This window comes from Myotis brandtii, unplaced genomic scaffold, assembly GCF_000412655.1.
Source record: "Myotis brandtii unplaced genomic scaffold, ASM41265v1 scaffold225, whole genome shotgun sequence".
Taxonomy (NCBI): Eukaryota; Metazoa; Chordata; class Mammalia; order Chiroptera; family Vespertilionidae; genus Myotis; species Myotis brandtii.
The window spans coordinates 4,133,271-4,159,956 of NW_005358435.1; the positions used below are offsets into that span (position 1 = coordinate 4,133,271).

At 52.9% G+C, this 26,686-nt stretch overlaps 1 protein-coding gene across 1 annotated transcript in view; it reads right to left on the reverse strand.

Moving 5' to 3' along the window:
* Positions 1-26,686, reverse strand: part of PYGB (phosphorylase, glycogen; brain) — a 63,690-nt gene that overhangs the window by 4,642 nt on the left and 32,362 nt on the right. The window contains exons 7-21 of the mRNA XM_005866212.2: positions 24,063-24,166; positions 20,435-20,566; positions 18,707-18,818; positions 18,244-18,326; positions 16,802-16,945; positions 16,131-16,223; positions 13,598-13,744; positions 12,573-12,736; positions 11,657-11,771; positions 11,021-11,122; positions 10,114-10,261; positions 6,043-6,101; positions 4,094-4,235; positions 1,814-2,021; positions 191-325 (exon numbers count right to left, since the gene is read on the reverse strand). Coding sequence (XP_005866274.1) covers positions 191-325; positions 1,814-2,021; positions 4,094-4,235; positions 6,043-6,101; positions 10,114-10,261; positions 11,021-11,122; positions 11,657-11,771; positions 12,573-12,736; positions 13,598-13,744; positions 16,131-16,223; positions 16,802-16,945; positions 18,244-18,326; positions 18,707-18,818; positions 20,435-20,566; positions 24,063-24,166 — 1,888 coding nt within the window. The remainder of the gene's footprint in view (positions 1-190; positions 326-1,813; positions 2,022-4,093; positions 4,236-6,042; positions 6,102-10,113; positions 10,262-11,020; positions 11,123-11,656; positions 11,772-12,572; positions 12,737-13,597; positions 13,745-16,130; positions 16,224-16,801; positions 16,946-18,243; positions 18,327-18,706; positions 18,819-20,434; positions 20,567-24,062; positions 24,167-26,686) is intronic.

The window sequence follows — 26,686 nt, forward strand, 5'->3', positions numbered from 1 at the left end:
GCCAGAGGCCACTGCAAGCTCTAGACCTGGGGTAGGGGAACTTCTCAAGGTGAGGGCCTGAGGCCCTGCCCATGGGCCACAGTTACGAGGGAGCAAGGGGGTATACGCCTCACTAAGGCCAGGGTTCACCCCACAACACAGTTTTCAGCCCACCACGGGAACGTAAGGACCACAGGGAGGCCGGTCCCACCTGTCGTGGTACAGCAGCATGTTGACGATGTCCTTGAAACAGTCTGGCTCCTGGGGGGAGAAGAAGCCATCCCTGATCTGATCCACGGCCTGCCTCAGCTCGGGCAGACGGTCGTAGTACTCTTGGGCATTGTACCTGTGAGGAGCGGGTGGAGTCAGCTGTCAGCCAGTGTCTGCAGGCGGCAGCCTTGGGGCAGGCAACGGGCATACCCCTCCCTGACCTAGCACTGCCCCAGGCTCCACCTTGACCCTGAGGCAGAGGGTCCAAGGGCTACTGGGCCCTGGAGAGATGGTGATGTGCTGTGAGTGCAAACTCAATCCCACCTGCTCCTGTTACTGTTTACAGAACCGCCGTCCCTGAGGATGTACAATGGTGCACATGGCTCCATCGTAATCCCACAGGAGAGGGCTGCTAAAACTTGTAACTCTGCATCCCCACCCTCCCCCCAACCCCCTCCCCCTGTGCCTCCCACCCTCTAGTCCCACCCTGCAGGACACAGGCCTGTGGCCATCAGGAAGTCGGAACAGGAGGCATCTGACAGAGGTGTAATCCTAGTACTCGGAGATGGGGCAGAAAGAGTCTGAATGCGGGGCGTCGAGAAGGGCATGTAAGGTGTGTACTCTCAGGTTGACAAGGACAAGTTCTGACTTTTTAGGTGACTTGGGTTTTTACCTGGCTGGTGCCTGAGGCCTCACCAACTCCCCAGGGAGCTTTTAGGCAATTGGGCAACATTGTCTTTTCTTGTTCATTATTGCTCAGAATTAGGCTGGGCCAGGACTCCTAAAGCATCCAAGGTCATGGAAAACAAGGAAAGGCTGAGAAACTGTCACAGATGAGAGAAATGCTCTGGATGGGATCCTGGGACGTTAAAGGACAGGCCATTCATGGGGAAATGGTGAGATAAAGGATGGACTTCAAAAAATAACATCATACCATTATTGGTTCATTCATTCTGACAGTGTTCCACACGAATTAATGATATGCAAACAACAGGTAAAAGCGGAAGTGTACATGGCACGCTGTATGGTCCTTGCAACTTTTCTGAAACTCTAAAACCATTCCTAGGCAACTGGGTTATTTTACAAAACTAGGCCAGGGCATCTCAGCAGTGGGCCAAACCCCAAATCGGTCAAGAGTATTCAGAGCCCTGTCCCCAGGGGCTCCCCCGACAGAGACCAGGGCCTTCCACCCTTTGAAACACTTGGTCTGGCCTTAGCCAGTTTGGCTCAGTGGATAGAGCGTCAGCCCGAGGACTGAAGGGTTCCGGGTTCAATTCCAGTCAAGGGCAAGTACCAGTTGCAGCTTGATCCTTGGCCAGGGCGCACGCAAGCAATTGATGTGTCTCACACTGATGTTTCTCTCTCTCTGTCTTTCTCCTTTCTTAACACTTAGTCTGGTTCCCTCTGACTGAGCCGTGGAGAAGCACAGAGCAGCCAGCTCCTGTCCAAGCTGAACGTGCACAGACAAGGCCAGAGTGCCCACAGCCACTCCCCACCCCCTGGGTGGGCATGCGCCCTGCCAAGCAGAGGCCTGGCCTGAGCCCCTTCATGGCCCTTCCTGGGGCTCTGGGCAGTGCCCAGGATGATGCCACACCCTTGATGGCATGGGGAGGGACACACATACCCTTTCTGGTCCAGGGCCTGGACGTCTTCCACCCGAAGGCCAAAGATGAAGAGGTTCTCGGCCCCGGCTTCCTCAGCCATCTCCACGTTGGCACCGTCCATGGTGCCGATGGTGAGGGCCCCGTTGAGCATGAACTTCATGTTGCCCGTTCCTGAGGCCTCAGTGCCCGCGGTGGAGATCTGCTGGGATAGGTCAGCAGCGGGGATCACTGCCAGGGGGTAGCACAAGAAGGCATGTCAGCCACCAACTACTCAGTGTGAACCACGGATCTGCAAGAAACACCCTACTCTCTCATCCTGCCCCGAGGCTGGCGCTCACTCCAGGATGAGCCAGAGCCCTGAGGCACCCCTGCAAGTGGCCAAGGCTGGGCACCGCCCACCCTCCCTATAAGGGCTCCCTTTCTTGACCCAGGGCAGCCTGAGGCAGAGGTCCCAAGAGGGGACCCTTGGAAGAAACATCGCAGGTGGCAAAGGACCTTCGTTCTGAAACCTTCCAGGAACCAGAACCTAGACAAAGCCCCGTGGGGTCCCTGGTCCTGGCCTGTTGGTGTGATCGCTCCCTTTCACCCCAATACCACTTTTGTCTTATTAAAAAGTCTGTAAGTCTCATTAGATCACTTCAAGAGGAATCTGGACTCCTTAGGACCCAGAAGACTAGAAAATGTGGAGTGGGGAGGTGAGGGCATTTCCTCCCATTCACGGTTACTCTGTGCTGTTCACAGATTGAGCCCTGCAGCTCCTCCCAGGATTGGGTTCCCTGCGCCTCCTCTGTCCCACCTGCCTTGGCATCCCTGTTCCCACGTCCTCAGCTCATCTGTGGAGCTGATACTTCCCTAACCCAATGGCAGCTCTCAAGGCCAGCAAGGCCAGAGCCCAGCCCTCTTCAAGGTCAAGCCAGGTGTCAGTATAAAGAGACACGGGCATCTTGGCCCCCATGAGGCCCACCCCACAGGCAGATGATATGGCAAATATAATAGCAGACACACTGCCACAGCAAGTCTAAGAGCTGGAGGAGAAGGTAGGCCCCACCCCAGGTCTGAGGCCCCAGACTGGGCATCTCCCAGGGTCTGTTCTAAAGAAGCACAGGAGCCAGACCCAAATAACTGGGGGGCGGGGCAGAGTTTCAGGCAGCAAACAGCCATTAAAACACGTTAGAAGCTCTAAGCGACTAATCACACCACCAACTGAACCACACGTGGTCCATGGCAGCGGGACCACAGGGATGGTGCCAACGAACCGGCCGAGCAGGCAGGAGGAGGGAGCGCAGCTTCACTCAGGCAAGGCCCAGGAAGCAGCCCCTGGTTTGTCTGAACCATGGACATGCCTGCTCCTTGGCACCAGAATTCCAGGCTCAGCTTTGCACCGTTTGGTTGGGCAGACGCTGTCCCGCTGGAGCCTAGAGCAGCAGCCAATCTGGAAAGGCCCGTCCAGATAAGGACAGCCTTGCTCTAAGGCACACTGGGCTGCAGGCCCTCCTTCAGAACCGTCTCCAGATGGCAGCCCACATCCGAGCAAGTCTTCCCAGGGCTCCCTACAGTGGAGCCGCCCCAGAATGAACTCTGAATAGAGCAGAATGTCACCCGCGCCGCCCTCAGAAAGGACAGAAGAGGCAGGTACTGGCCCAAATGAGAAGCAGGCCCTGCTCTTGAGAGTGAACAGGTGGTGATGAGCAGAAGCATTCCCCGGAGTTGGGGGAGGAAAAGGGAAGGCCAAATGGAAGCCCATCCTGCCAGCAAGAGCGAGCCCAGCCCTAGCTGGTCTGGCTCAGTGGATAGAGCGTCGGCCTGCGGACTGAAGGGTCCCGGGTTCGATTCCAGTTAAGGGCACATGCTGGGGCTGCAGGCTCGATACCCAGTAGGGGGCGTGCAGGAGGCAGCCGGTCAATGATTATCTGTCATCATTGATGTTTCTATCTCTCTCTCCCTCTCCCTTCCTCTCTGAAATCAATAAAAATTAAAAAAGCAAATATTATTATTAAAAAAAAAAAAAAGAGCAAGCCCGCAGCAGCAAGGCAAAGCTGAGGGCCCAGAAGAGAGGAAGGGGAGGGACATGAGATCAGGGCAGGAACGAGAAAGGACAGAACAAAGGCACCCGAGGTTGAGAGCAATTCCGCACGTGAGGAGGGACAGAGCGCTCCCAAAGCCTTTCAATACTAGGCTGAAGGCCCCCTTTGGCTGGGGAGCCTGGTGTCCAGGGCAGAGTTAACCCGACCAGCAACGACCACCCACATCGCACCGGGCAGGGGCAGGCTTTCCAGTCTGATGCGGGCTCCCCAGGGTACCTTTTTCGGCCAAGGACACTCGGTAGTTCTCTAGGAAGATCACTTTGAGCCTGTTGCCCACAATTGGATCGTGGTTGACAACCTCACCGATGGATGTGACCAGCTTGATGATCATTTTGGCCATGTGGTAACCAGGAGCAGCCTAGGAGGAGGAGGAGGAGGGTTACGCATGAGCAGGCCTGTGCTTGGGGCCAGCATTGTTGCCGGTCACTGCAGCCTGGTGCTGGCCACACCGAGGCCATGTCTAGCCGAGCAGCCCCATGGTGTCCGGGAAGGTAGATCTCAGAGGGGCCGAGGCCATGGCAACCCTGCGTGTCCTCCACTCAATCTGGCGACAGTCTCATGACAGAAGAAGTTGAGACCCTACCAGGCATGACGCCCTCCTGCCCTCCCTCAGTTCTGCCAGAGCACATCCCCGACGGCCACCTCTCCCGTGTGCAGACATCTGTCAGCCTCATGCTTGTTTTAAAAAATTAGGAGATAAAAGAAAACTGACTACCAACTTAGAGGAAATAAGGGAGCTGAAGGACACACTGAAACATACCAGAGGACGCGATCAGAACCAGCGGGGAAGATGCACCCCCTTTCTATAACAAAAATAACTGCAGGGGAAAGAGAAAGAGATGGATCCTAGAGGGTGGGTCCTAGAGCACAGAGTGCAATGATGAGGCCACTAATGCCTACAGGTGATCGTGTCTAGCCGAGTAGCCCCCTGGTGTCCGGGAAGGTAGTTCTCAGAGCGGCCGAGGCCATGGCAACCCTGCGTGTCCTCCACTCAATCTGGCGACAGACTCATGACAGAAGCAGCTGCGACCCTACTGGGCATGAAGCCCACCTGCCCTCCCTCAGTTCTGCCAGAGCACATCTCTGACGGCCACCTCTCCCGTGTGCAGACATCTGTCAGCCTCACGCTTGTTTTCAAAAATTAGGAGATAAAAGAAAACTGACTACCAACTTAGAGGAAATAAGGGAGCTGAAGGACACACTGAAACATACCAGAGGACGCGATCAGAACCAGCGGGGAAGATGCACCCCCTTTCTATAACAAAAATAACTGCAGGGGAAAGAGAAAGAGATGGATCCTAGAGGGTGGGTCCTAGAGCACAGAGTGCAATGATGAGGCCACTAATGCCTACAGGTGATTCACCAGATTCCACAATAGTGTATCCAAAGCATGTGCCACAGGAAATGAGATGAAATAAAGCCCAGTGGAGCCCAGAGCAGGTGCACATCTGGTCAGCGAAGCCGCCGACAATCTGCATCCTCTCAGCATGAGTATGTGTGAGGGGTGGGGATGGGGTATAAGCTGGGCCCAAGAGCCAGGAGAAGTGTGGAAGGGCAGTAAAAGGGCGCCACCCCATCAAATGAAGGGCCAGGGAGCCCACTGGAGGCTGCCCCGGATTCTGGGGACCCATGTGCTGGGCAGCTATGCCTACAGGTGATTCACCAGATTCCACAACAGTGTATCCAAAGAATGTGCCATAGGAAATGAGATGAAATAAAGTCCAGCGGAGCCCAGAGCAGGCGCACATCTGGTCAGCGAAGCCGCCGGCAACCTGCATCCTCTCAGCATGAGTATGTATGAGGGGTGGGGATGGGGTATAAGCTGGGCCCAAGAGCCAGGAGAAGTGTGGAGGGGCAGTGAAAGGGTGCCACCCCATCAAATGAAGGGCCAGGAAGCTCATTGGAGGGTGCCCCGGATTCTGGGGACCCATGTGCTGGGCAGGCAAGGGTCCCATCTAGCTCCGTCCTACTGCTGAGCTGATGGAGACTTGGCCCACCTGGGGGCTAGGGGTCCCCTGGCACTGAGTGCATGCTGGCTCAGAGGCACCCGCAGCACCCGGTCGAATGGGCAGCTGGTGCCCAAGTCGGGATCCAGTGGCCCTGCTGGAAAGTGTGGTGGTTTGTGCATTCTGGCCAAATATCAAGCAAAGAGGACGTCACCTCACCTTACCCCCGATTATGACAGTCCTGGGCACACAAGCCTTGGCAGGGTCCTTCTTTATTCCTGCAGGACAAACAAGAGATTCAGGTGAGCTGTGGTGACCAGTGTCCTCAGAGGTCAACCCAACACAGGGTAGGGCACGGCCACTGGGCCCTGCACACCCGCCAGGAAATCCCACTCACACTTGTGCCCCAGGGTCGTGAGGAAGGCCAGCGGGGAGCAGACCCTTCCAAAGGCCCCGGAAAAGCTGCACCTCTGTTCCCAGGACACCCAACACAGGAGCCTGGTTTGGGTCTGGTCCCCAGTACAGGACTGGCACTCAAGGAAGAGGTGACCCCAGGATTGTGGTCATGGCACCAACAGCCCTCAAGGAGTGTCAGGCAAGACCCCAAGTCCCCCTGCTCTCATCCTGAAGCTCTCCTGCATGGCAGATGGGGTCAGGCACTACAGTCCCCTGCGGCCGGCCACCTTCGGCCCCAGCACACTGAGCGGGTCCTCGCCAGGCCACCCGTTCTCAGTTTCAGTGCACGTGGGGGGTAGGGAGAGGGTGATGTCTCACAGGGTGAGAGGCAGCCCTAGGCAGCATTTACCAGAGACCTGGAACCAGCCATAAGCCGTGTAAAGTGATGGCTGATCTTTAACGTGTGACTTCATGTTCTAGTAGAAACACAAATGTACCTGACTTCCGGATCTTCCCACTTCCATAAATCACAGATAGGATAATGTGAAGTATAGCAAAACGCAAAACTATATTTTCACTAAAACTTTCCTAGGAAAAACATGCCAACTCCAGACCATTGAGCCAGTTCTGTCAGATCACGGGGGTGGGTGGGGAACAGGGCCGGGAACCCAAGGGTCTCAAGACCTGGCTTCCCCAGAGGGGCCAAGTGCAAAGGAGACAGGGAAGGAGCCCCCGGCGCCAGGGAGGCTGACCTCCTCAGCCCCTGCCCCACAGGGACACCTCGGGAGAGGAGCTGATGTCCTGGTGGACAGAGGCCGGTGGGGTGGAAACCATGATAGCCAGGCCAGGGAGCCCTGAGCCAGTGTGGACTTGGAAGAGACAGAGTAGATGCAGCCACAGAGAGGCACCAGGCCTGGGGGAGCCCGAAGCTGCCTGGAGCCCCACACCGCTCCTGCCGGTCATCCCGAGCACTGCAGCTCACTCATCTAGGAACCACAAGCATGAACACGGCTTCCCCACAGACAAGAGGACACGGAACGGAACAAACCTCCCTATGAGAAACTCCAACCTGCAATGACCATCAACATGGAAAGGGGACACAGGGCTGAACTCAAGACCTCGGGAGTGGGCAGGACTCGGGGGCACATTAAACAAGAACTGGCAGAACACGGAGTGCAGAGACAGAACATGGACCTCAGAGGCAGAACCCAGAGCTCAGAGGCAGAACCCAGAGCTCAGAGGCAGAACGTGGAGCTCAGGGGCAGAACCCGGAGTTCAGAGGCAGAATGTGGAGCTCAGAGGCAGAACCCGGAGCTCAGAGGCAGAATGTGGAGCTCAGGGGCAGAACCCGGAGTTCAGAGGCAGAATGTGGAGCTCAGAGGCAGAACCCGGAGCTCAGGGGCAGAACCCGGAGCTCAGAGGCAGAACGTGGAGCTCAGGGGCAGAACCCGGAGTTCAGAGGCAGAATGTGGAGCTCAGAGGCAGAACCCGGAGCTCAGGGGCAGAACCCGGAGCTCAGAGGCAGAACGTGGAGCTCAGGGGCAGAACCCGGAGCTCAGAGGCAGAACGTGGAGCTCAGGGGCAGAACCCGGAGCTCAGAGGCAGAACGTGGAGCTCAGGGGCAGAACCCGGAGCTCAGAGGCAGAACGTGGAGCTCAGGGGCAGAACCCGGAGCTCAGAGGCAGAACGTGGAGCTCAGGGGCAGAACCCGGAGCTCAGAGGCAGAACGTGGAGCTCAGGGGCAGAACCCGGAGCTCAGAGGCAGAACGTGGAGCTCAGGGGCAGAACCCGGAGTTCAGAGGCAGAATGTGGAGCTCAGAGGCAGAACCCGGAGCTCAGGGGCAGAACCCGGAGCTCAGAGGCAGAACGTGGAGCTCAGGGGCAGAACCCGGAGCTCAGGGGCAGAACGTGGAACTCAGAGGCAGAACGTGGAGCTCAGAGGTAGAACCCGGAGCTCAGGGGCAGACCTGCCACATGTGAGTGCAGCCTCAGTAGAGAAGCCGAGAGGGAGAAGACTCAGCACAGCACACACAGAGGATGGAAATGAGAAGCACAGAGAACTAATGGAGAAGGAAAGACCTTTAGATGTTCTGAGAGAAATCACCAGGCAAGACACACACACACACACACACACACAGCAGGAGTCCCAGAAGAAAACCAAAATGGTGGCAGTAACAAATGTTTTAAATACATTTCAAGAAAACGTCCTAGAAATAATGCAAGATAGCAACCAACATATCCAAAGAGTAGCCTGACCATGAGGCAAACTGACCTACAGCGGCCAGCACCAGACACAGCAGGTAAAATGTCACAGACCCAAGACACACCAGAACTCACCCTCCAAACAGAGGAGCACAGGACCTAAAAGATACTCAGTGGAAAGAAGTGAACTGAGAATGTCACCTTCAACCCATCCTTCATGTTGAAAGAACAAGCAAGCAGCTGGGGGTGCAGTTCATGTGAACTAAGGGAAGCCCAGGCAGGATGGCTGTGTGAAAGGGCTGGTGGGCACTGAATGTGTTCATCCGCAGACTACGACCAAAATCATGTCAGGGATGAGGACAGCAGAGTCGTGTGCTGTAATCACAGAGAAAGCACCAGAGCGCGTGTACGTACACACGTACACACACACACACACACACACACACACACACACACGTGTGCAGGCAGGTGAGTGAGGAGGAGCTGAGAAATAAAATGCAGAGAATTATGCCTGCAAAAGGGAAACATGACAAATAAGGCAGAACGCGATCTGCAGGAGTGAGTATTGCTGGCCAGGGAAGCGTGTGGTGAGGCGCCTCCTTCAGCCACACAGGAGGTCCGCCCTGCAGCCTGCCCTGAAGGTTCGGGGGTCAGAGCCTCGGAAGCACTCAGCCTGTTACTCAGCGGTCTCACCAGGACCCGGGTTCCTCGGCCCGAGTCTTACTCACTGGTAACAGGAGCGCGAATGTTCCTGCGAGCGGCTTTCTATCTGGAAGAGTGTTGGTGCTTCTTTGGTTTTCAAAATTAATCACTTCATTACATTATGAAACTTTAAAAACAAAGTTATTCCTTAAGGTTTTATTATAATATTTATAAAACTAGCAAATATTCATATTTACTTTTACGGGGTCTTTGATTCCTAGTTCGTCATGTTGAAATGCTGCTCTAACCATTAAAGGTACATGTATGAATTTAATATATACTATTTGTTTTTTATAAGTACACTTTAAATGCCTCTAAATAAGTAAAATCTCTCCAAACAACTCAAGTCTAATAAAGATAATGAGTAAATTTAAAATAAAAGCTGAACCGAACATAAAGCCTAGCCTTCGAGCCCCACGCCAGGGCCCATGCTGACTACCTGGGGCCGTCCCTGGCCCGTCTGAGGCACCTGACTGTCTGCCTCCCTCACGGAGCTCAGGCCTGTCCCCCAGAGCTCAGGCCTGTCCCCCAGTCAGACAGAGCTCCGTCACGAAACGAATTAAACTCGTAAGTCAAGGCCCCACTGTATACTATTTGTTTTTTATAAGTACACTTTAAATGCCTCTAAATAAGTAAAATCTCTCCAAACAACTCAAGTCTAATAAAGATAATGAGTAAATTTAAAATAAAAGCTGAACCGAACATAAAGCCTAGCCTTCGAGCCCCACGCCGGGCCCCATGCTGACTACCTGGGGCCGTCCCTGGCCCGTCTGAGGCACCTGACTGTCTGCCTCCCTCACGGAGCTCAGGCCTGTACCCCAGTCAGACAGAGAGAGCTCACCTGCCACTCCTTGTAACTACTCTGACACCGAGTGCACAGAACACAGAGCTGTTGCTGAACATCACACACAGGCCCTGGCTGCCTGACTGCATGAACAGAGGCCCAGGCCCCAGGACGCGCTGGCGGGCGAGAGCCGAGGCCACACTCACGGTTGTACAGGGTGACGATGTGCAGGCAGTTCAGCAGCTGCCGCTTGTACTCGTGGATCCTCTTCACGTGCACGTCGAACATGGAGGACGGGTTGATTCGCACCTTGTACTCCTTCTCCAGGAAGGCGGAGAACTTCAGCTTGTTTTCCTGGGGAGAACAGAGGAGATGGACGGATGGTTCACGGGAACATGAGCTCCCCAGTGTCCGACTCGGCTGAGAGTATCTCTGTCCCTCGTCAGAAGTGTGGCACCGGGGGGAGGGGGCTCCCAGGACGCCCGCTGCTGCCCAGGCGAGGGCCATGACGACTGAAGGCCAGCGCTGAGGGCTGAGGGGTGGCCGCTGTGTGAGGGAAAGTGGGGGTGGGGGAAGCGTGATCCAGAAAGTGAACACCCACCACCAGTGGTAGAAATAAGTGCAAAACTAGACCAAAAGGCAAACCTGGAGAAAAGCAAAGCGTGAGAAAAGCAGAATAAAGGGGGACCAGTGAATGTGGTGTAAAAGGAGGCAGATGTGGGCAGCTGGGGAGAGAAGCAGGAGGGGTGAGAGTTCAAAATGAGGGGCTGGTCCTGGGCACAGCACAGAGGCAGCCGGGGGAGCACATGACCTCAGGGCCGGTCCTCACTCGCCATCAGGCGGCCCCGTGTGGTCTGAAGCCCCAGCGACCCGGCCTGTGAGGCTGAGGCTGCTGCGGTGGGAGAGGCTCAGTGCACAGGCCTGAGCACTGCCCTGACCAGCTTCTCCTACAGAACGCCGGGTGAAGAAGGTGTGCTCGAGGCTGCGCTGGGGTCTCCGCCCGCCCCCCTGCCGGTGCCCTGAGGTCAGCCAGGTCCTCATCGGAAGAGCTCAGTGGAGAGGATGGGCCCCAAGCCGCAGAGCAGGTGGGGACCTGGCGCCACACGGGCCTACCTGCTTGACCTGGGCCACCTCCCTGATGAGCGCCTCGTCATTGACCAGGGGCAGCAACTTCTTCAGCTGACTCAGGTCCGTCAGGAAGCCCTCCCCGATTTTCTGGAGAATGGTAAAGGAACACGTGGTTTCTGCTCGTGTTGGGACCTGTCCCCCGTTCGGTCACCCATGCCTCCCACTCACTCTCCATCCTTCCCTGACACACACACAGCCCTGCCGGGCAGTGCCCCATCGCAGGCCCTCACCAGGCAGGGCAGTGCCCCATCGCAGGCCCTCACCAGGCACCGCCCCACAGCCTGGCACACACCTAGCAGGTAGGAAGCTTCATCCCTTTCCTCCCGAGTGAGCACGTGAGCAAGTCCATGAACTACCACATCTTTGGCTCACAAACCTCTTTGGCTACTGGCCTATGGCTGCTGCTTGGCCGATGGCCCCACCCCAGCCCCTCCTGAAACCCCAGAACCTCGATTCTGAACTACCCCGCCCCCAGGCCCAGAGACCACTGACTTCCTGCCCTGCCTGTCCCAGCGCTCCCATGCAGGGTGGGGGGGGGGCGGGGGCGGGGTGGCAGCTGGGCACCACCTACTCCCATCCTGGAGCCACTGCTGGTCCACACACAGGGGTGGCCGGCCTCACCTCCATGATGGTGTCAGCCAGGCCCGGGTTACACAGGAGCAACCACCGCCGGGGCGTGATGCCGTTCGTCTTATTCTGGAACTTTTCTGGCTCCAGCTCGTAAAAATCCTTAAAGCTAAAACCACAGAAAACAGGCAACGGTGACAGATGCTGTGTTCTGAACAAGGCGAGCAAGAAGAACACGAGGACCTTGTAAGGAAATGCCCGGGAGGGTCCTGAAGCTCGGTTTTCCTGCTTCGTTTCCCAGAGAAGGTGGAGCCGCCAGCATCGCTGCACACGCAGCCCACGCTTTCCCAGGCGCCCCACGCCCGCTGTGCAGAGGCGGCTAGCGATAGCCTCACAGGCAGCAGGACCTGGCCTTTTTCTGAGGTGATCACGACAGTGGAGAATGGGGACACCCTCCCCCTGAGAAATCTGCTGTAGGGATCAAAGCCTCTGGGCGGGCGCCAGGCACACAGGCGTCTCCACAGGCACAGACCTGGCCGAGGCCCGCCCAGCACGCTCAGTGTGAGGGTGGAAGGAGGGGCTCTAGGATCACATCCCACTCCCAGGGGATCTGACCTAAGGATTCCTCCATTCTCCCAGTGACCAGCCACTGCCCATCACACCCTGACTGTCACCCGGTCCAAGGCAGGACACGCGTCCCTGTGGGGCCCTCCCGGCACCTGGCCAGCGGCAGAGGCTCTAGGAGCAGAGCCACAATGTAGAAAGCAGGAGCCACTGGTGATGACAGGGTTCAGCTCCTCAACATCGTACCTGTTGGCCAAGGTGCTCTGGGCAGGCCAGCCATGGCCCACGAGGGCAGCACAGTAATGGTGTGGAGCAGGGCCACACACCTCAGCCGCCGTGCATACGGGCAGGTGTGGGGTCAGAAGGAGGCACGCCCCAGCCCAGGACAGACAGCGGCCCCACTCACACAGAGTGCTTCACGATCTCCGAGTGGATCCTCGCTACGCCGTTGACGGCATGGGAGCCGATCACACACAGGTGGGCCATATTAATGCGCTTGCAGTCCCCTTCCTCAATCACAGACATCCTCCGCAGGCAGTCCACATCCCCAGGGAACAGGGCAGCCACTTGCTGTTGCCAAGACAGAGGCATGAGCAGGAGTGCAGGAGGGCTCACAATGGTCAGGGGCTCCTGAGAGAAGTTTGGTTTCCTCCAAGAAAATCCTGGGGCTGCTGCACCCCAGACCTGCACTCACATGCCCTGGTCGCACCTTTAGGAGCCCATCCTCCCACCCTGCATCGCCCAGGGGAAGCCCAGGAGGACTCGGCAGAGCGGCTGTCAGTGGCAGGACCAGAGGACCAGGGGGCCTAAAGCCATGCCATGTGACTTCATGTTTGTACCATTACCTTTTCTGCAGGTAACAAAGATAACACAGACTTTGTTTCCAAATCACCCAATTGCTGCTACATCATCTCTGGCATTACAAGAATGGACACTTAAATCCAAACCCCACGAGGAAATAGGAGCATTTTAAAAAGACCTGAATGCCCAGCGAGCGTGGCTCAGTGATTGAGTATCGACCTATGAATCAGGAGGTCACGGTTCGGTTCCCAGTCAGGGCACACGCCTAGGGTTTTGGTCTCGATCCCCAGTGTGGGGCGTGCAGGAAGCAGCCAATCAATGATTCTCTCTCATCACTGATGTTTCTCTCTCTCTCTTCCTCTCCCTTCCTCTTTGATATTAATAAAAAAAAATATATTTTAAAAACAGACTTGAATTCAATAACTCCCATGTATCTAGCAGGGGCTAGGTGTGGGGACTAGCCAACAGCTCTACCAAGTGACAGCCCCCAGATCTCAAAATCCTCTGCTGGACAGAGGCTATGCGGTTCAAGAAGTAATGTGGGGACACAGGAGGGCCACCGGCGCGGGTGCAGCCCACCAGCCTGCCCGTGCCCGCACCCCACTCCCTTCCAGCAGGGCCGGTGCTCACGTCCAGGTGCCTCTGGTTGATGGCGTAGATGATCTCCAGGTGCCGCGGCAGCAGCTGCCCAAACATGGACACAGGCCAGCGCTCCAAGGCCTCCGGCAGCACCGTGTGGTTGGTGTATGCACACGTCTTCCTCGTGATTTCCCAGGCCTAGAACATTCCAGAAGATTCCAGTTGTGCTTTGTTTAGAAACAATCGGCTCTTTGGCCAGATGCCTCAGCAAGGGGAGAGTCTCAGATCAAAGGTAGACGTTAAGATCTTACCAGACAGGGGCCTGTCTAGAACCTTCTCAGAACTGCAGTTGGGCCCAATGCCCTCCACTTTCCTGATATGATCTACAAATATTATGCATCCTGACCCAGCGAACACACACAATGAATAAAGCTTACCCTACTACCTAGGGTCACCTCAGTTTCCTCTTTTGTAAACTCTTTTATTTAATTTTCATATACAGTTTACATACACTATTATTTTTTTCTTAGTTTCAGGTGTATAGCATTGTTGTTAGGTAACCATAGATTTTACAAAGTGTTCTCCCCGATATTTTCAGTACCCACCTGACACCAGTTATTAGAATATTATTGACTATATTTTTTATGCTGTACTTTACATCTTCAAGACTATTTTGTAACCATCAATTTGTACTTCTTAAGTCCTTCATCTTTTTCACCCAGCTCCCCAACCCCCAGCCCCCTGGCAGCCATTACTCTGATCTCTGTATCTATAAGACTGTTTCAATTGTGTTTATTTTGTTCTTTAGGTTCCACATATAAGTGAAATCATATGGTACTTGTCTTTCTCTGACTGACTTATTTCACTTAGCATAATACCTTCTAGGTTCATCCATGGGGTCCTCAAACTTTTTAAACAGGGGCCAGTTCACTGTCCCTCAGGCCGTTGGAGGGCCGGACTATAGTTTAAAAAAAAACTATGAACAAATTCCTATGCACACTGCACATATCTTATTTTGAAGTAAAAAAACAAAACGGGAACAAATACAATATTTGTATTTGCATGTGGCCCGCGGGCCGTAGTTTGAGGACCCCTGCACATGGTAAGATTTCAATTTCATTCTATGGCCAGGTAATATTACATTGTATTATGTACCACTTTTATTTTTTAACCCTCACCTGAACATGTTTTTATTGATTTAAAGAGAGAGGAAATGAGAGGGAGCGAGAGGGAGACAGAGAAACATCGATGTGAGAGAGAAATATCAATTGCCTGCCTCCAGACTGGGGATCGAACCTGCAACCTGGGTATGTACCCTGACTAGAAATCAACCCCTGACCCTTCTGTCCACAGCACGATGCTTTAACCAGCTGATCCACACCGACCAGGGCTGTACCACTTCTTCTTTACTCATCTGTCTATACATGGGCACTTGGGTTGCTTCCACATTGGCTATTGTAAATAACTTTGCAGCAAACATGGGGGTGCACATGCACTTTTGAATTCGCGTTTTGGTTTCTTTGGATGTATAGTACCCGGAAGTGGAATCACTGGGTCATTCGGCAGTTCCACTTTTGTATTTTTTGAGGGCTCTCTGTAGTGCTTTCTGTAGTGGCTACACTAATCTGCATTCTCACCAAGAGTGCACAAGCATTCTCTGTAAACTATATTTTATTGGTAAATAAAATAGAGCACTGAGTAGTTTTTACTTTATTTCTACTAAACCAACTTGACACCCACAGCCTGGAGAACACTCATAAACTGTATGGTCCTGCCCTCTACTGGCCAGAGTGGACAGGACCCAAGATGGGCCGCCTAGTCCCACCAGGTGCACCCCAAGACAACAGAGGGGCTCTGGGTTCTACAAAACAGGGTAAGTTTTGTTTTATGGTTTCACATGTTGATTTAATTAGACTAGGTCAAGGACATACCACTATACTAAAGAATCTAGGACCAAAATTGATCATGAAAACAACATGTAAAGATGCAAAAAATGTATTTCTTTAAACGTAATATTTATGGGATTTTTGCTATGATTTCTAAGATGAGAAAATATATACTAGGAGCCCTAAGGAGTGTCAGAATCCTTTTCTTGGCTTCCAAAACAAGTGTCCTGTGTCCTTGCACCCCTGTTCCCACTCACTGTGTCCCAGTCCCTGGGGAGAAACACCAGACCTACTCCTGGAACTTTGTTCTCCTCCCCTCAGCCCCTGTCTCCTTGGGGACAATGTCCCTCCATTCCGCCAAGTCCCTCAGTGCATAGGACTAGCTCAGCACTCTCAACCATTGCTGGGGTGAACTCCAAGGTCAGGGGATACTGTCTCCCCATGCATACCTCTGCAGGGAATACCATCATCCCCAAGTGCCCAGCTCTGCAGGGAATACCATCACCTCAGTGCCCTGTCCTGCAGGGAATACTGTCACCCTATGCTCCTAGCTCTGAGGGGGACAATGTCATCCTGTGTGCCCACATCTACAGGGAATACTGTCACCCCCATGTGCCTAGCTCTGAGGGGGACGCCATCACTCCACACCCAGGTCTGTGGGAGACACTGTCACCCCATGCCCTTGTCCTCATACTCACCTTGTCCCAGTCCACTTTCTCCACATCCACCAGGATCCGCATGAGCTCAGGAATGGCGAGGGCTGGGTGGGTGTCGTTCAGCTGAATGGCAACCTGAAGTTTACACAAGGTGATACCTTCCATCGCTCTGTGCCCATGGAGTGGACCTACATGGCTGGTATGTGCAGGCCTGAGGTCCTCACACAACTTAGGAGTCCACAGGGATCATGGCAGGGAGCAGACAGGGCCGTGCAGGTGCTGGGCTGGCTTGAAACTGGCCAGGGAGCAGGCCGAGGGCTACCGGGGACCGGGAGGACCCCCTGGGTTGGCTCTGCAGCACGTCTGCTCTGCAGTAGGCGCCCAGGACTGCAGGACCCCAACCCCCGCCCAAGGCCCTCTCAACCAGGGAATGTTGGATTCATTTAAAGTCACTGAACTGATACTGCCGAACACGTCAGCTATGCCCATGGGAGCCTTCCAGTGTCCTTGCTGCCTGGACTCCTGGCGAGGCCTAGTGTGGCCCTGGTTGGGGAAGAAGAGGGACTACCCGCCCCCCACCCCCATGATGACGAGGAGACTGAGATGAGGGGATGCTGCTATCCCACCCACGCCCCAGCCTCAGGGAAGAAACCAAGCCTGAGAGCATCCTGTCCTCCCCCACCGAGCTCAGTCCCAAGTCGACAAACACAAACCTTGTCTGGGAATATCTCAAAACAGGTTCTCACTGGGTCCCGGCAGCCGAACTTGGAGGACTTAAAGCGGCGGACGATGTCCTGCAGGGTGGCAGCCACCACAAAGTACTCCTGCTTCAGGCGCAGCTCCTTCCCCTCGAAGAACTGCAGAAACAGAACAGCTCCGGCACCAACCCAGACACTGAGGCCGCTACAGGCCCTCAGAGGCCCCCCGGGACTCAGGATGGGGTATCAGGCTGAGGGTTGGGGGCGTCCTGCCTCAGGGACCGCGGAGATATATGTGTGTGTGTGTGTGTGTGTGTGTGTGTGTGTGTGTAAAAGGAGAGCCCTTGAGAGCATGGTGCTGATACCCCAATCCCCACAATCCTGGGGCCCAGATGTCAGGTGACCTGAAGCTGAGGGCACAGATGGAAGGTCGCAGGTGGCCTAACCTGCGTGTGACCTTCAGATAAGGAGGGAGCACAAGGGCAGCCAGCAAAGGGGCACCATCCTGTGAGGACACCAGGCAAGAGGGCCCAGTCCCTTAATGTGACAGGCTGAGTGCCAGGAACACCAGGGCCACCAGAAATGCAACCTCCAACGCCCATCTGAAAATGCCTGTGCCTGAAGCTTTAGAATCTGATCAAAATCTTGGGAAGGGTGTGCGAGGGGAAGGGAGCATTTTACCAAGAGCCTTTCAGCACCAATGTTCTTGGCTACTACGTATACATATTCCTTTGATAAAATAAAAAACAATAACACAGGACCCACTAAGATAGGCAGATTTCAAGGGTGATTTTCTGGCAGCAACAACAAAAATGCCACCAGACACTAAATTCAATGACAAGAGAAAATGTGACTGTGACCTTCATATTCAGTACTAGAGGCCTGGTGCATGAAATTCGTGCACTTGGGGGGGGGGGTCCCTCAGCCCAGCCTATGCCCTCTCTCAGTCTGGGAGCCCTCGGGGGATGTCTGACTGACGGCTTAGGCCCACTTCCCTGGGAACAGGCCTAAGCCAGCAGTCAGACATCCTTAACACTGCTGTGGAGGTGGGAGAGGCTCCCACCACTGCCACTGTGCTCACCAGCCGTGAGCCCGGCTTCTGGCTGAGCAGTGCTCCCCCTGTGGGAGCGCACTGACCACCACGGGGCAGCTCCTGCATTGAGAGTCTGCCCTCTGGTGGTCAGTGCACATCATAGAGACCGTTTGTTCCGCTGTTTGGTCGATTTGCATATTAGCCTTTTATTATATAGGATGAGATGGGCACGAGCCAAGAAATTTTCAAATCATGACTGTCGTGCGTCTCAAGGTGTCACTGCAAAATAGGGATTGCTGTCCCCACTTGACAAATGGGTCACCTACTTCTTGGGAAAGTGACATCAGTCATGTGGTCTCACCAGCAAGCAGGCCCTTGTAGAGGGCCCCAGCCTATACAGAGATAAACTATGGACGCTACTCACATTGTCATTGGGGTACAGGACTCTGGAGATGTTCTCGGCCAGATTTCTGTCCAGGACCGCCTCGATGTAGCCGCCCGTGTTAACTAGGAGCAGAGATGAGATGGTGAGGTCAGGACCTGCATCTCTTCTCCCGTGCGCCCTCACTCCCAGGTGTCGCTTCCCTCAACAGCCTGAGGACAAGCATTCCTGAACAGAAGGCACCCCCAGAGCTGCTGCTTTGCCTGCCTCCTGGCCGCCCCCCTAAAAAAGGTGCTGGGTGCCTTATCCCCCATGTGCATGGCAAGGCCGCAGGCCCCTAGCTCTTTCCTGAGGGCGCGGGCCTGGCAGGGGGCTCTGCCTGGGAGTCCTCTGCTCACAGGAACCTGCCCTCTGCCTGAAGCAGTGAGAGTGCAGAGAGGGGAAAGGAGCTGCGTGAGCAAGTCTTGGATAAGTCACCCCACGGAGACTCAAGGGCACAACGCACAGTCGTGGAGATTGAAGTCGTTGGGTGCTTTGGCAGACCACAGCCTCATGGTGTTGACAGTGTTGTTCTTGTAGCCTGGCACCGGGGTGTCGTACGGCATGGCCAGCACCACCTGCCCGAGGGAGAGATCGTCAGGGTCAGGATGGAGTCAGCCGAAGACAGTGCCCAGTTCTGGGCCCACCTGCAGAGCAGCGCCAGCCCAGCGGGAAGCACCTGCTCATCCTCCTCTGGCTTTTCTCCTTCTGCCCAAAACACACCCAACCTGCCCTGTGCCAAGTGACAGTCCCACCACCCTCCCCACCCTGCTGCATACCCGTGCCTGCAGCCCCAGCTCTCGGACATCCTGAGTCAGCCCTGACAGGTGAGCCTGAATGCACACCTGAGGCCACAGTCTTTTTAGCCTTACCTGCTTCAGTGCTGACACCAGCTTAACACTTCTTCCCACCTCGAGGGGCCATTGCGTTGCCCTGGCTCATGCTCCCTCAGCAACCACTGTGTCCTCGTCCACTGCCCTCCACACCTTAACTCTTCTCACTCAACCAACTTCCCCCAAACACGATTCCATTTCTGACCTCCATTTCCATGTCTGCGGGGAGGGTCCTCCTGCTGTGTGCCTTGATATCTAACTCTCAATGAAGTCAAACCAGCCCACACACTCGGCTCCCAACAGCAAGTGCAAGACTTGCTCTCCCCCTATGGAGGCTGCCACACCCCCTCCCAATTCCCTCTGACAGCTTTGCTCTTGGAAAGCACAGGAAGAAGTGGATAAGCCTCAAGGTCTCTTCCAGCCCCCAGGCCCTCCAATCGGCCTCCTCACACGCAGACATGCTTTTGGTAGCACCCACAAGGGCACCGTGTGGCTTTACAAGATGAAAACAGCTCCGGCAGCCACAAAGGACTACGGAAGAGCCCCACCAGGTTTAAGCCCCAGTGTCATCTTTCCCTTCGGATCTCCTCTCAACCCTCACCCCGCCCGCTGCTCCCCTATCCCCAAGGCTTTGTCCAAGCAGCTGACAAGCCCTGCAAAGCATCTCCAACTGCCTCCTTCCCTCTCCATGGCCAGCCCTCCGGGGTAAGGCCCTCATCACGGTCAGCCGCGGACGCCCCAGTAGTCTCTGGGCCTCCTTGCATACACAAACACGTTCATCTTCTACAAGCACGCACACTTAGAAGCACCAATCCCTTTCTCTGCTTGTTCAAGTTAAATACTAATTAAGGCTCTTTAGGCCTCCAGCCATCTCTGACCTCTCTCCACATCGGGGGCTCTGAGGCATCAGAGTCAATGGTGAGCCGCACCTGGGTTACCACTGAGAGCCACGGGCACCCCGAGGACCAGGAGCATGTGGGAGAGAGCATGCTGAGCACCTGCTGGGGAGCTGCGTACGTCCCCCAGGGGATCGATGCCCTTGTCCCCGTCACAGCGCTGTCTGCCCTGCTTGCCATTCAACAACTGCTGGTCTCCACCCCAACACACGGCTGCTGGTAAACTACAGAGCGTGGCTTCAGGTTCAGCATTTCCCACTGTCTGGATAGTTCCAGACAAAAACGTAAGAAATCGAAGGTATGAGAAGCAAAGCTGCCAGGCTTCTACCTTGAGTTGGGTCGTCTAGGGAAGCTTACAGTGACTCATATGCGTGCACACCTCCCACTCCCAAAGCAAGCCAACTCAACAACGAAACCCCGAGGTCCTGCACTAGCCCACGCTCCCTGGGAAACACGGGTGGGTACCTGCGTGTCCAGCCACTTCACCCCCTCGGGGGTGTGCTCCACTCTCCCGTAGAAGTGCACAGGAAGCATGTACTCCGGCCGGGCCTTCTCCCAGGGGTTGCCGTAGCGCAGCCAGTCATCGGCCTCCTCGACCTGGAAAGCAGCCAGCAGCAAACAGCTCATGGAGAGGAGCGAGTCCGTGGCACTGGGCTGACCCTGCCCTTGGTCAGCACTAACCACGCGTGCTGTGGAGATGACTCTGCCCAGCACTGAAACAAAACTACAGCCTACTCACAATGCGAAGATTTCCAATTTGGATTACTAAGAACACAAACTTAAACAAAATTCAGAAAAATGGATTAAAGTGAAAAGACATTAAGAATTACCTGAATTCAGCAATAAAAAGAGATCCTGCTGCATGCTACTGCATGAATGAACCTTGAAAACATTATGTTGAATCAAAGATGCCCACGTACTGTATGATCCCATGCATATGAAAGGTCTGGAACAGCCAGATCCAGAGAGAAAGTAGATGAATAGCTGACAGGCACAGGGGAGTGACTGGAAATGGGTGCTGGGTTTCTTTTTGGGGTGATGAAAATGTTCTGGAAATATGGGTGATGGTCGCCCAACTTTATGACTATATTAAAAACTGGATATCCCATTAGCTGTTATTTAAAAATAAAAACAGAATCACTGAAAGCCTTCTGCTTTGAAAATGTGTAAAGTGGTGCAGCCACTGTGGAAAACAGTATAGGGGTTCCTCAAAAATTTAAAAATGTGCCCAGCAGGCGTAGCTCAGGTTGAGCATCGACCTATGAACTAGGACAGTGATGGCGAACCTATGACATGCGTGTCAGAGGTGACACGCGAACTCATTTTTTTGGTTGATTTTTCTTTGTTAAATGGCATTTAAATATATAAAATAAATATCAAAAATATAAGTCTTTGTTTTACTATGGGTGCAAATATCAAAAAATTTCTATATGTGACAGGGCACCAGAGTTAAGTTAGGGTTTTTCAAAATGCTGACACGCCGAGCTCAAAAGGTTCGCCATCACTGAACTAGGAGGTCAAGGCTCGATTCCTGGACAGGGCACATGCCAAGGTTGTGGGCTTGATTCCCAGTAAGAGGCGTGCAGGAGGCAGCTGGTCAATGATTCTCTCTCATCATTGATGTTTCTATCTCTCTCTACCTCTCCCTTCCTCAATTAAAAAAAATTTTTTTTTAAAAAATTAAAAATATTACTAGCATATGACCCAGCAATTCTACTTCTGAGTATCCAAAGAAAATAAAAACACTAATGCAAAAAGATATACACATCCCTATGTTCATTGCAGCATTATTCACAATAACCAAGACATGGAAGTAGTACAAGTATCCAAAGATATATAAATGGATAAAGAAGATGTGATATTCATGAAATATTACTCAGTAATAATACACAATGAGATCTTGCCATTTGAACAACACAGGTCGACCTAGAGGGCATTATGTTAAGTGAACAAGTCAGACAGAGAAAGACAAATACATGATTTCACTTATATGTGATGCCTAAAAAACAAAATGAATTAGAAACAAACTCATAGATACAGAGAACAAATGGATAGTTGCTAGAGGGGAGAAAGACTAGAGGCATGCGTGAAAAAGGTGAAGGGAGGTAATGGTCATTTTATAATCTCCAGTTATAATATAAATAAGTCATGGGGATATAATATATGGCACACAGAATATAATCAATAATATTGTAATAACTTTGCATAGTGGATGGTTACTAGACTTACCATGGTGACCAGATTGTAAGGTACATAAATGTTGAATCGCTATGTTGTACACCTGAAACTAATATTGTGTGCTAACTAAACTTTAAACAAAACAGAACAAAAATCTCAAAAATAGAAAGTAAAAATCTTTCATCACTTCTTAAAAACAGAACAAAACACACGTACATCTGACAAACACACATAAACTGTGAGTGAAATTATCTGAAAGGTACCAGAAGGAAAGCTGCCATTTCTTTTAAGGCTGGAGGGAGTATTTCTATAAGTTAAACAATGGGTACAAATCTGTTTTAAATTTCCTTTTACACGTGTAGCCATAATTTTCTTTGCCAACATTTTATTATGATCATTTTCAAACATACAGAAATGTTAAGAGAATTGGCAGTGAACACCCACATGCTCACCACCTAGGTTCTATAATTGTTAACATTACACTTGATTTATCCATTGATCCATTAATTTTTGGGTGCATTTCAAAGTAAGTTGCAGACATCTACACACTCAGCCCCTGACCACTGCAGCATGCATGTCTTTAAGTACAGTTCATCGTGTGTTTATTTTTTAGGTTACTATATACCGTATACAGTGAAATGCACAAACCCTGTGGATACCATTGATGAGTTTTGACAATTGCATCCTGCGTGACTCAAACCCCATCAAGACATAGGGCATTTCCATCAACCCGGTCATCAGCTATTTCACTGAGACTATACTACTCTTGAGTTACAAAATTTCCAATCCTAACCACATCTGGCTTTATATGTGACTTTTAGGCCCCAAATTATACTAAAACAATTATTCTGCACCCAAATGGATAGTTATGCCTTCCATTTGGAAATGCCAAATGAGGGGAAGAACCACCTCACCTAGAGGACAGTGAGACTGCAGTTTAAGGTGACACTCTTCACTGATGTGGTCCCGACCGCCTCACTTAGCTGTGGTTTGATGCTCTAGAATTGAGGTTCACTCTCCCTAAGGGCCCCTTTCGTTTTCAGGGTCTGGCCTCTAACCCCACACGGTGCTGTTCTCTCACTGGTATCGGGGAGATAAGGCTGAAGGTGGGAACAAGACCGACGACAAGTGTTTTTCTAACTGCTCCAGGGCAGCTGTCCCTCTGAGGGTGAACCAGCGAGGGGCCACTTTGGCTCTGCACTGAGACACAACGGAAACCAGCATGCGCCTGTGATATCTCACCACCTCCACACAACCTCCACCCCTGGTGTCCCCTGTAAGGTCCAGCAGGCTCTGGGCCCCGCCCCACCAAACGTGCAATGAGCTCACACAGGAGACCAGCCTCTGCCGGCCCCTGGGGAATATGAGGAAAGCATGGAGCTCGTAGGATTGCCCTGACCTGCCCGACCTCAGCTTGTCTAGGACTGGCATGTAGTCTCTCCATGAAGGAGTTTAAAATACTAAAAGCTGGGAGGGCTTTTGCGTCCACTGTAGACAGTGGATCTTGGTGGTGATTTTGGATCTCACCGCAGGGGTGGCCTTCGGGGGCCCGCCCGCTCGCGGCCTGTGTGGAGGGCTTGGGTCTCGGGACAGGGGTGGCCTTCGGGGGCCCGCTCGCGGCCTGTGTGGAGGGCTTGGGTCTCGGGTCACTCTCGGGTTTGCACATTGTCCCTTTCCAGTGAGTCCGTGGAGCTCTGTGGTTTTGTTCTCCTGGGTTTCAGGGGAAGTGTTTAACTTTCTAGTGATTGATCGTTGGGTTTTGAAATACCAAAGCTTTTTTTTGTTGTGTTTTGAAATAAATCTCTTTTAAACTTCAAAAAAAATTAAATACTAAAAGCTGAACAGAAAGTGCACCTATTTATTTTCTTGTGCAAACGAGAGCTGGAAACGAGTGAAGGAACCAAGTCTCACCCACCTGCCAGCCATTGACAATCTTCTGGTTAAAAATCCCGAACTCATAGCGGATTCCATAGCCATATGCTGCCAGGCCCAAGGTGGCCATCGAGTCAAGGAAGCAGGCTGAAAATTTCAAACACAAAGAACTTCTTCTGATCAAAGACAATCAACATGTTCGAGGCCCACTGGAAGCAAGGCCCTAAGTTAACCAGGCGCTGGGATGTCAGCCTCTAGGGTGTCAGGGATTCAGTGCTGACCACCGTCAGCTTCAGCTACCATGAAAAAGAAAACTGAAATATACCCTCACTCCCTTCGGCCTGAGAGCCCGGGGCCACACCAAGAAGATATCTATGTGGGGTAAATTTGGGGTTGTGGGAAGATGCAGAGAACACAGCCACACTTGGGGCATCTCTGAATCAGTCCCATGGCCAACTTTCTCCCAGAGTCTCACTCGGACTGACGGCCTCCCTTCCCCACACAATCAACCCCAAATCCAAGCTGTCTGGATGGTAGGGGCCCATCTACACACTAGTGGAGAAGGCACAGAAACAAGGGCTGGGGATGTACGTTTCACTGTCCGCAACGCCAAATACCCAAGCGCCAAAGTGCACCCAGAGTGTGCGGGAAGCGGCTGGAGCAGCATGTCACCAACTGACTGACCCCTTGTTCCGATCAAAATGTGGTGGGGAAAAGAAAGCACAATGCTTTAAATTGAGAACCAGAAGGTAGACTTATTAGCCTTCTGGATTAAAAGAAAGAAAGAAAGTAAAGGGGGGGAAAAAACTCTACACAAAATAAGCAAAAAACAAACACACAGCCCTAGCCGGTTTGGCTCAGTAGATAGTCAGCCTGTAGACTGAAAGGTACTGGGTTCGATTCGGGTCAAGGGCACATGCCCGGGTTGCAGTGGGGGTCGTGCGGAAGGCAGCCAATCAATGATTCTCTCTCATCATTGATGTTTCTATCTCTTCCTCCCTCTCCCTTCCTCTCTTAAATCAATAAAGAAACATATTTTAAAAAACACAAAAATAAACACACAAACAAAAACATGCCTAATTCACCAAACATGCACAGGCCCCTGGAGGCCAGGCCCTTCCCCGCGGGAGAGAAATAGGGAAAACCCGAACACGTAAGACCTGGGCTGCTGTTTTGAGGAAATCATTCTCACAGGCAGGACAGAGGACATATTAAGCTACAGCGGGCTGGGCTGCCAGGTCTGTGCAGGTGACAGGAGCTGTGGAACCAGAGGGGCCCAAAGGAGGAGGTGCCATCACACCTGCCCACAGGAAAGGCCAGGGGCACCACAGAAGTGGCAGGACCGGTAGTCAACATGAATCTGACTGGGGAAGCCCTGAAAATGCCCAGGATGTAAGTGGATTGTGAAGGGCAGGGGGTGGGACTGCCTGGCTGACAGTCCCCAGCTCTGGGGTAAGAGGGGAGGTGAGGATCCACTCCAGTAAAGAACACCAGCCAGCCTGGAGCTTCCCTGGAGCTTGGGAAGCAGGTCCTGGTTTTACTGTGATGAACAGAATGCCGTCAGGGGAAGGGGACTGGGTGGGCTGGCCCTCGGGCTGGAGGACACGGGGGCTCCCGGGGGGCTGCAGGGGAAGGAAGCTCTGTCTGTCTCACTGTGTGGTGTGACCTCACCATCATCCACGCAGACAGGGCCCTGCCTGGAGAGCAGGATGCCCAGGACGCACATGGGCTTTTCACACTAAGGGTGGAGGTGGGCAGGCCTTGCCAATTTGTTTCTTCCTTTTTTTTAGTCCTCACTCAAGGACAAGCTTTTTACTGCATTTTAGAGAAAGGAAGGTGGGGAGGATGGGAAGAGAAACATCAATGTGAGAGAGAAACATGGATCAGTTGCCTCCCATATGCACCCTGCTCCAACCAAATATCAAACCCACAACCTAGGTATGTGCCCTGACCGGAAATCGAACCTGCACCCCTTTGGTGAAAGGAATGATGCTCCAACCGACTAAGTCACCCGGCCAGGGTGCCAATTGTTTCTCTATATAGAACCATGCACTGTTTTGTTTGAGATAAACATGTTGCATTTATAATTTGTGAAGAATTTACTTTAAAATTAAAAAATACAAGCACAGCCTTCTGTCATGTGAGTACAGAGGGAGAAGCTGGCCATCTGTGAACCAGGAAGCAGACGTCAAATTTGCTAGTGCCTTGATCTTAGATTTCCAGGCTCCAGAACTGTGAGAAATAAATTTCTGTTGTTTATAAGCAAAAAAATAAAATAAAATAAAAAAATACAAGCACATGCATCCTCACCCCCTAAATTTTAGGGCATCTGCTCCCTTTTCAAAACGACAATTCCCAAAAGGGGCCATGACACCAAGTGGGAGGGGCCTGAGCCCACCCTCCCCTTGGCCCCCCAACACAAGAGCAGCACAAAACCTAACTCATCTTTTCCCTTAGAGACACTGTGCCCAAGCGCCTTGATGTGCAGAGTAAAATCAAATCTCACTGTGACGGCTACTTCCACTTCGCCGTTCTTAACCCAGCTCCCTCTCCCCTAAAACACTGGCCAAAATGATTAAAACAGATAAAAAACAACTGAGTATGCTCTCAAATAGAGCTTACCAAGGGAGCAACATCCCCCAAAGGGAGAGAGCTCTGTAAGCTGTG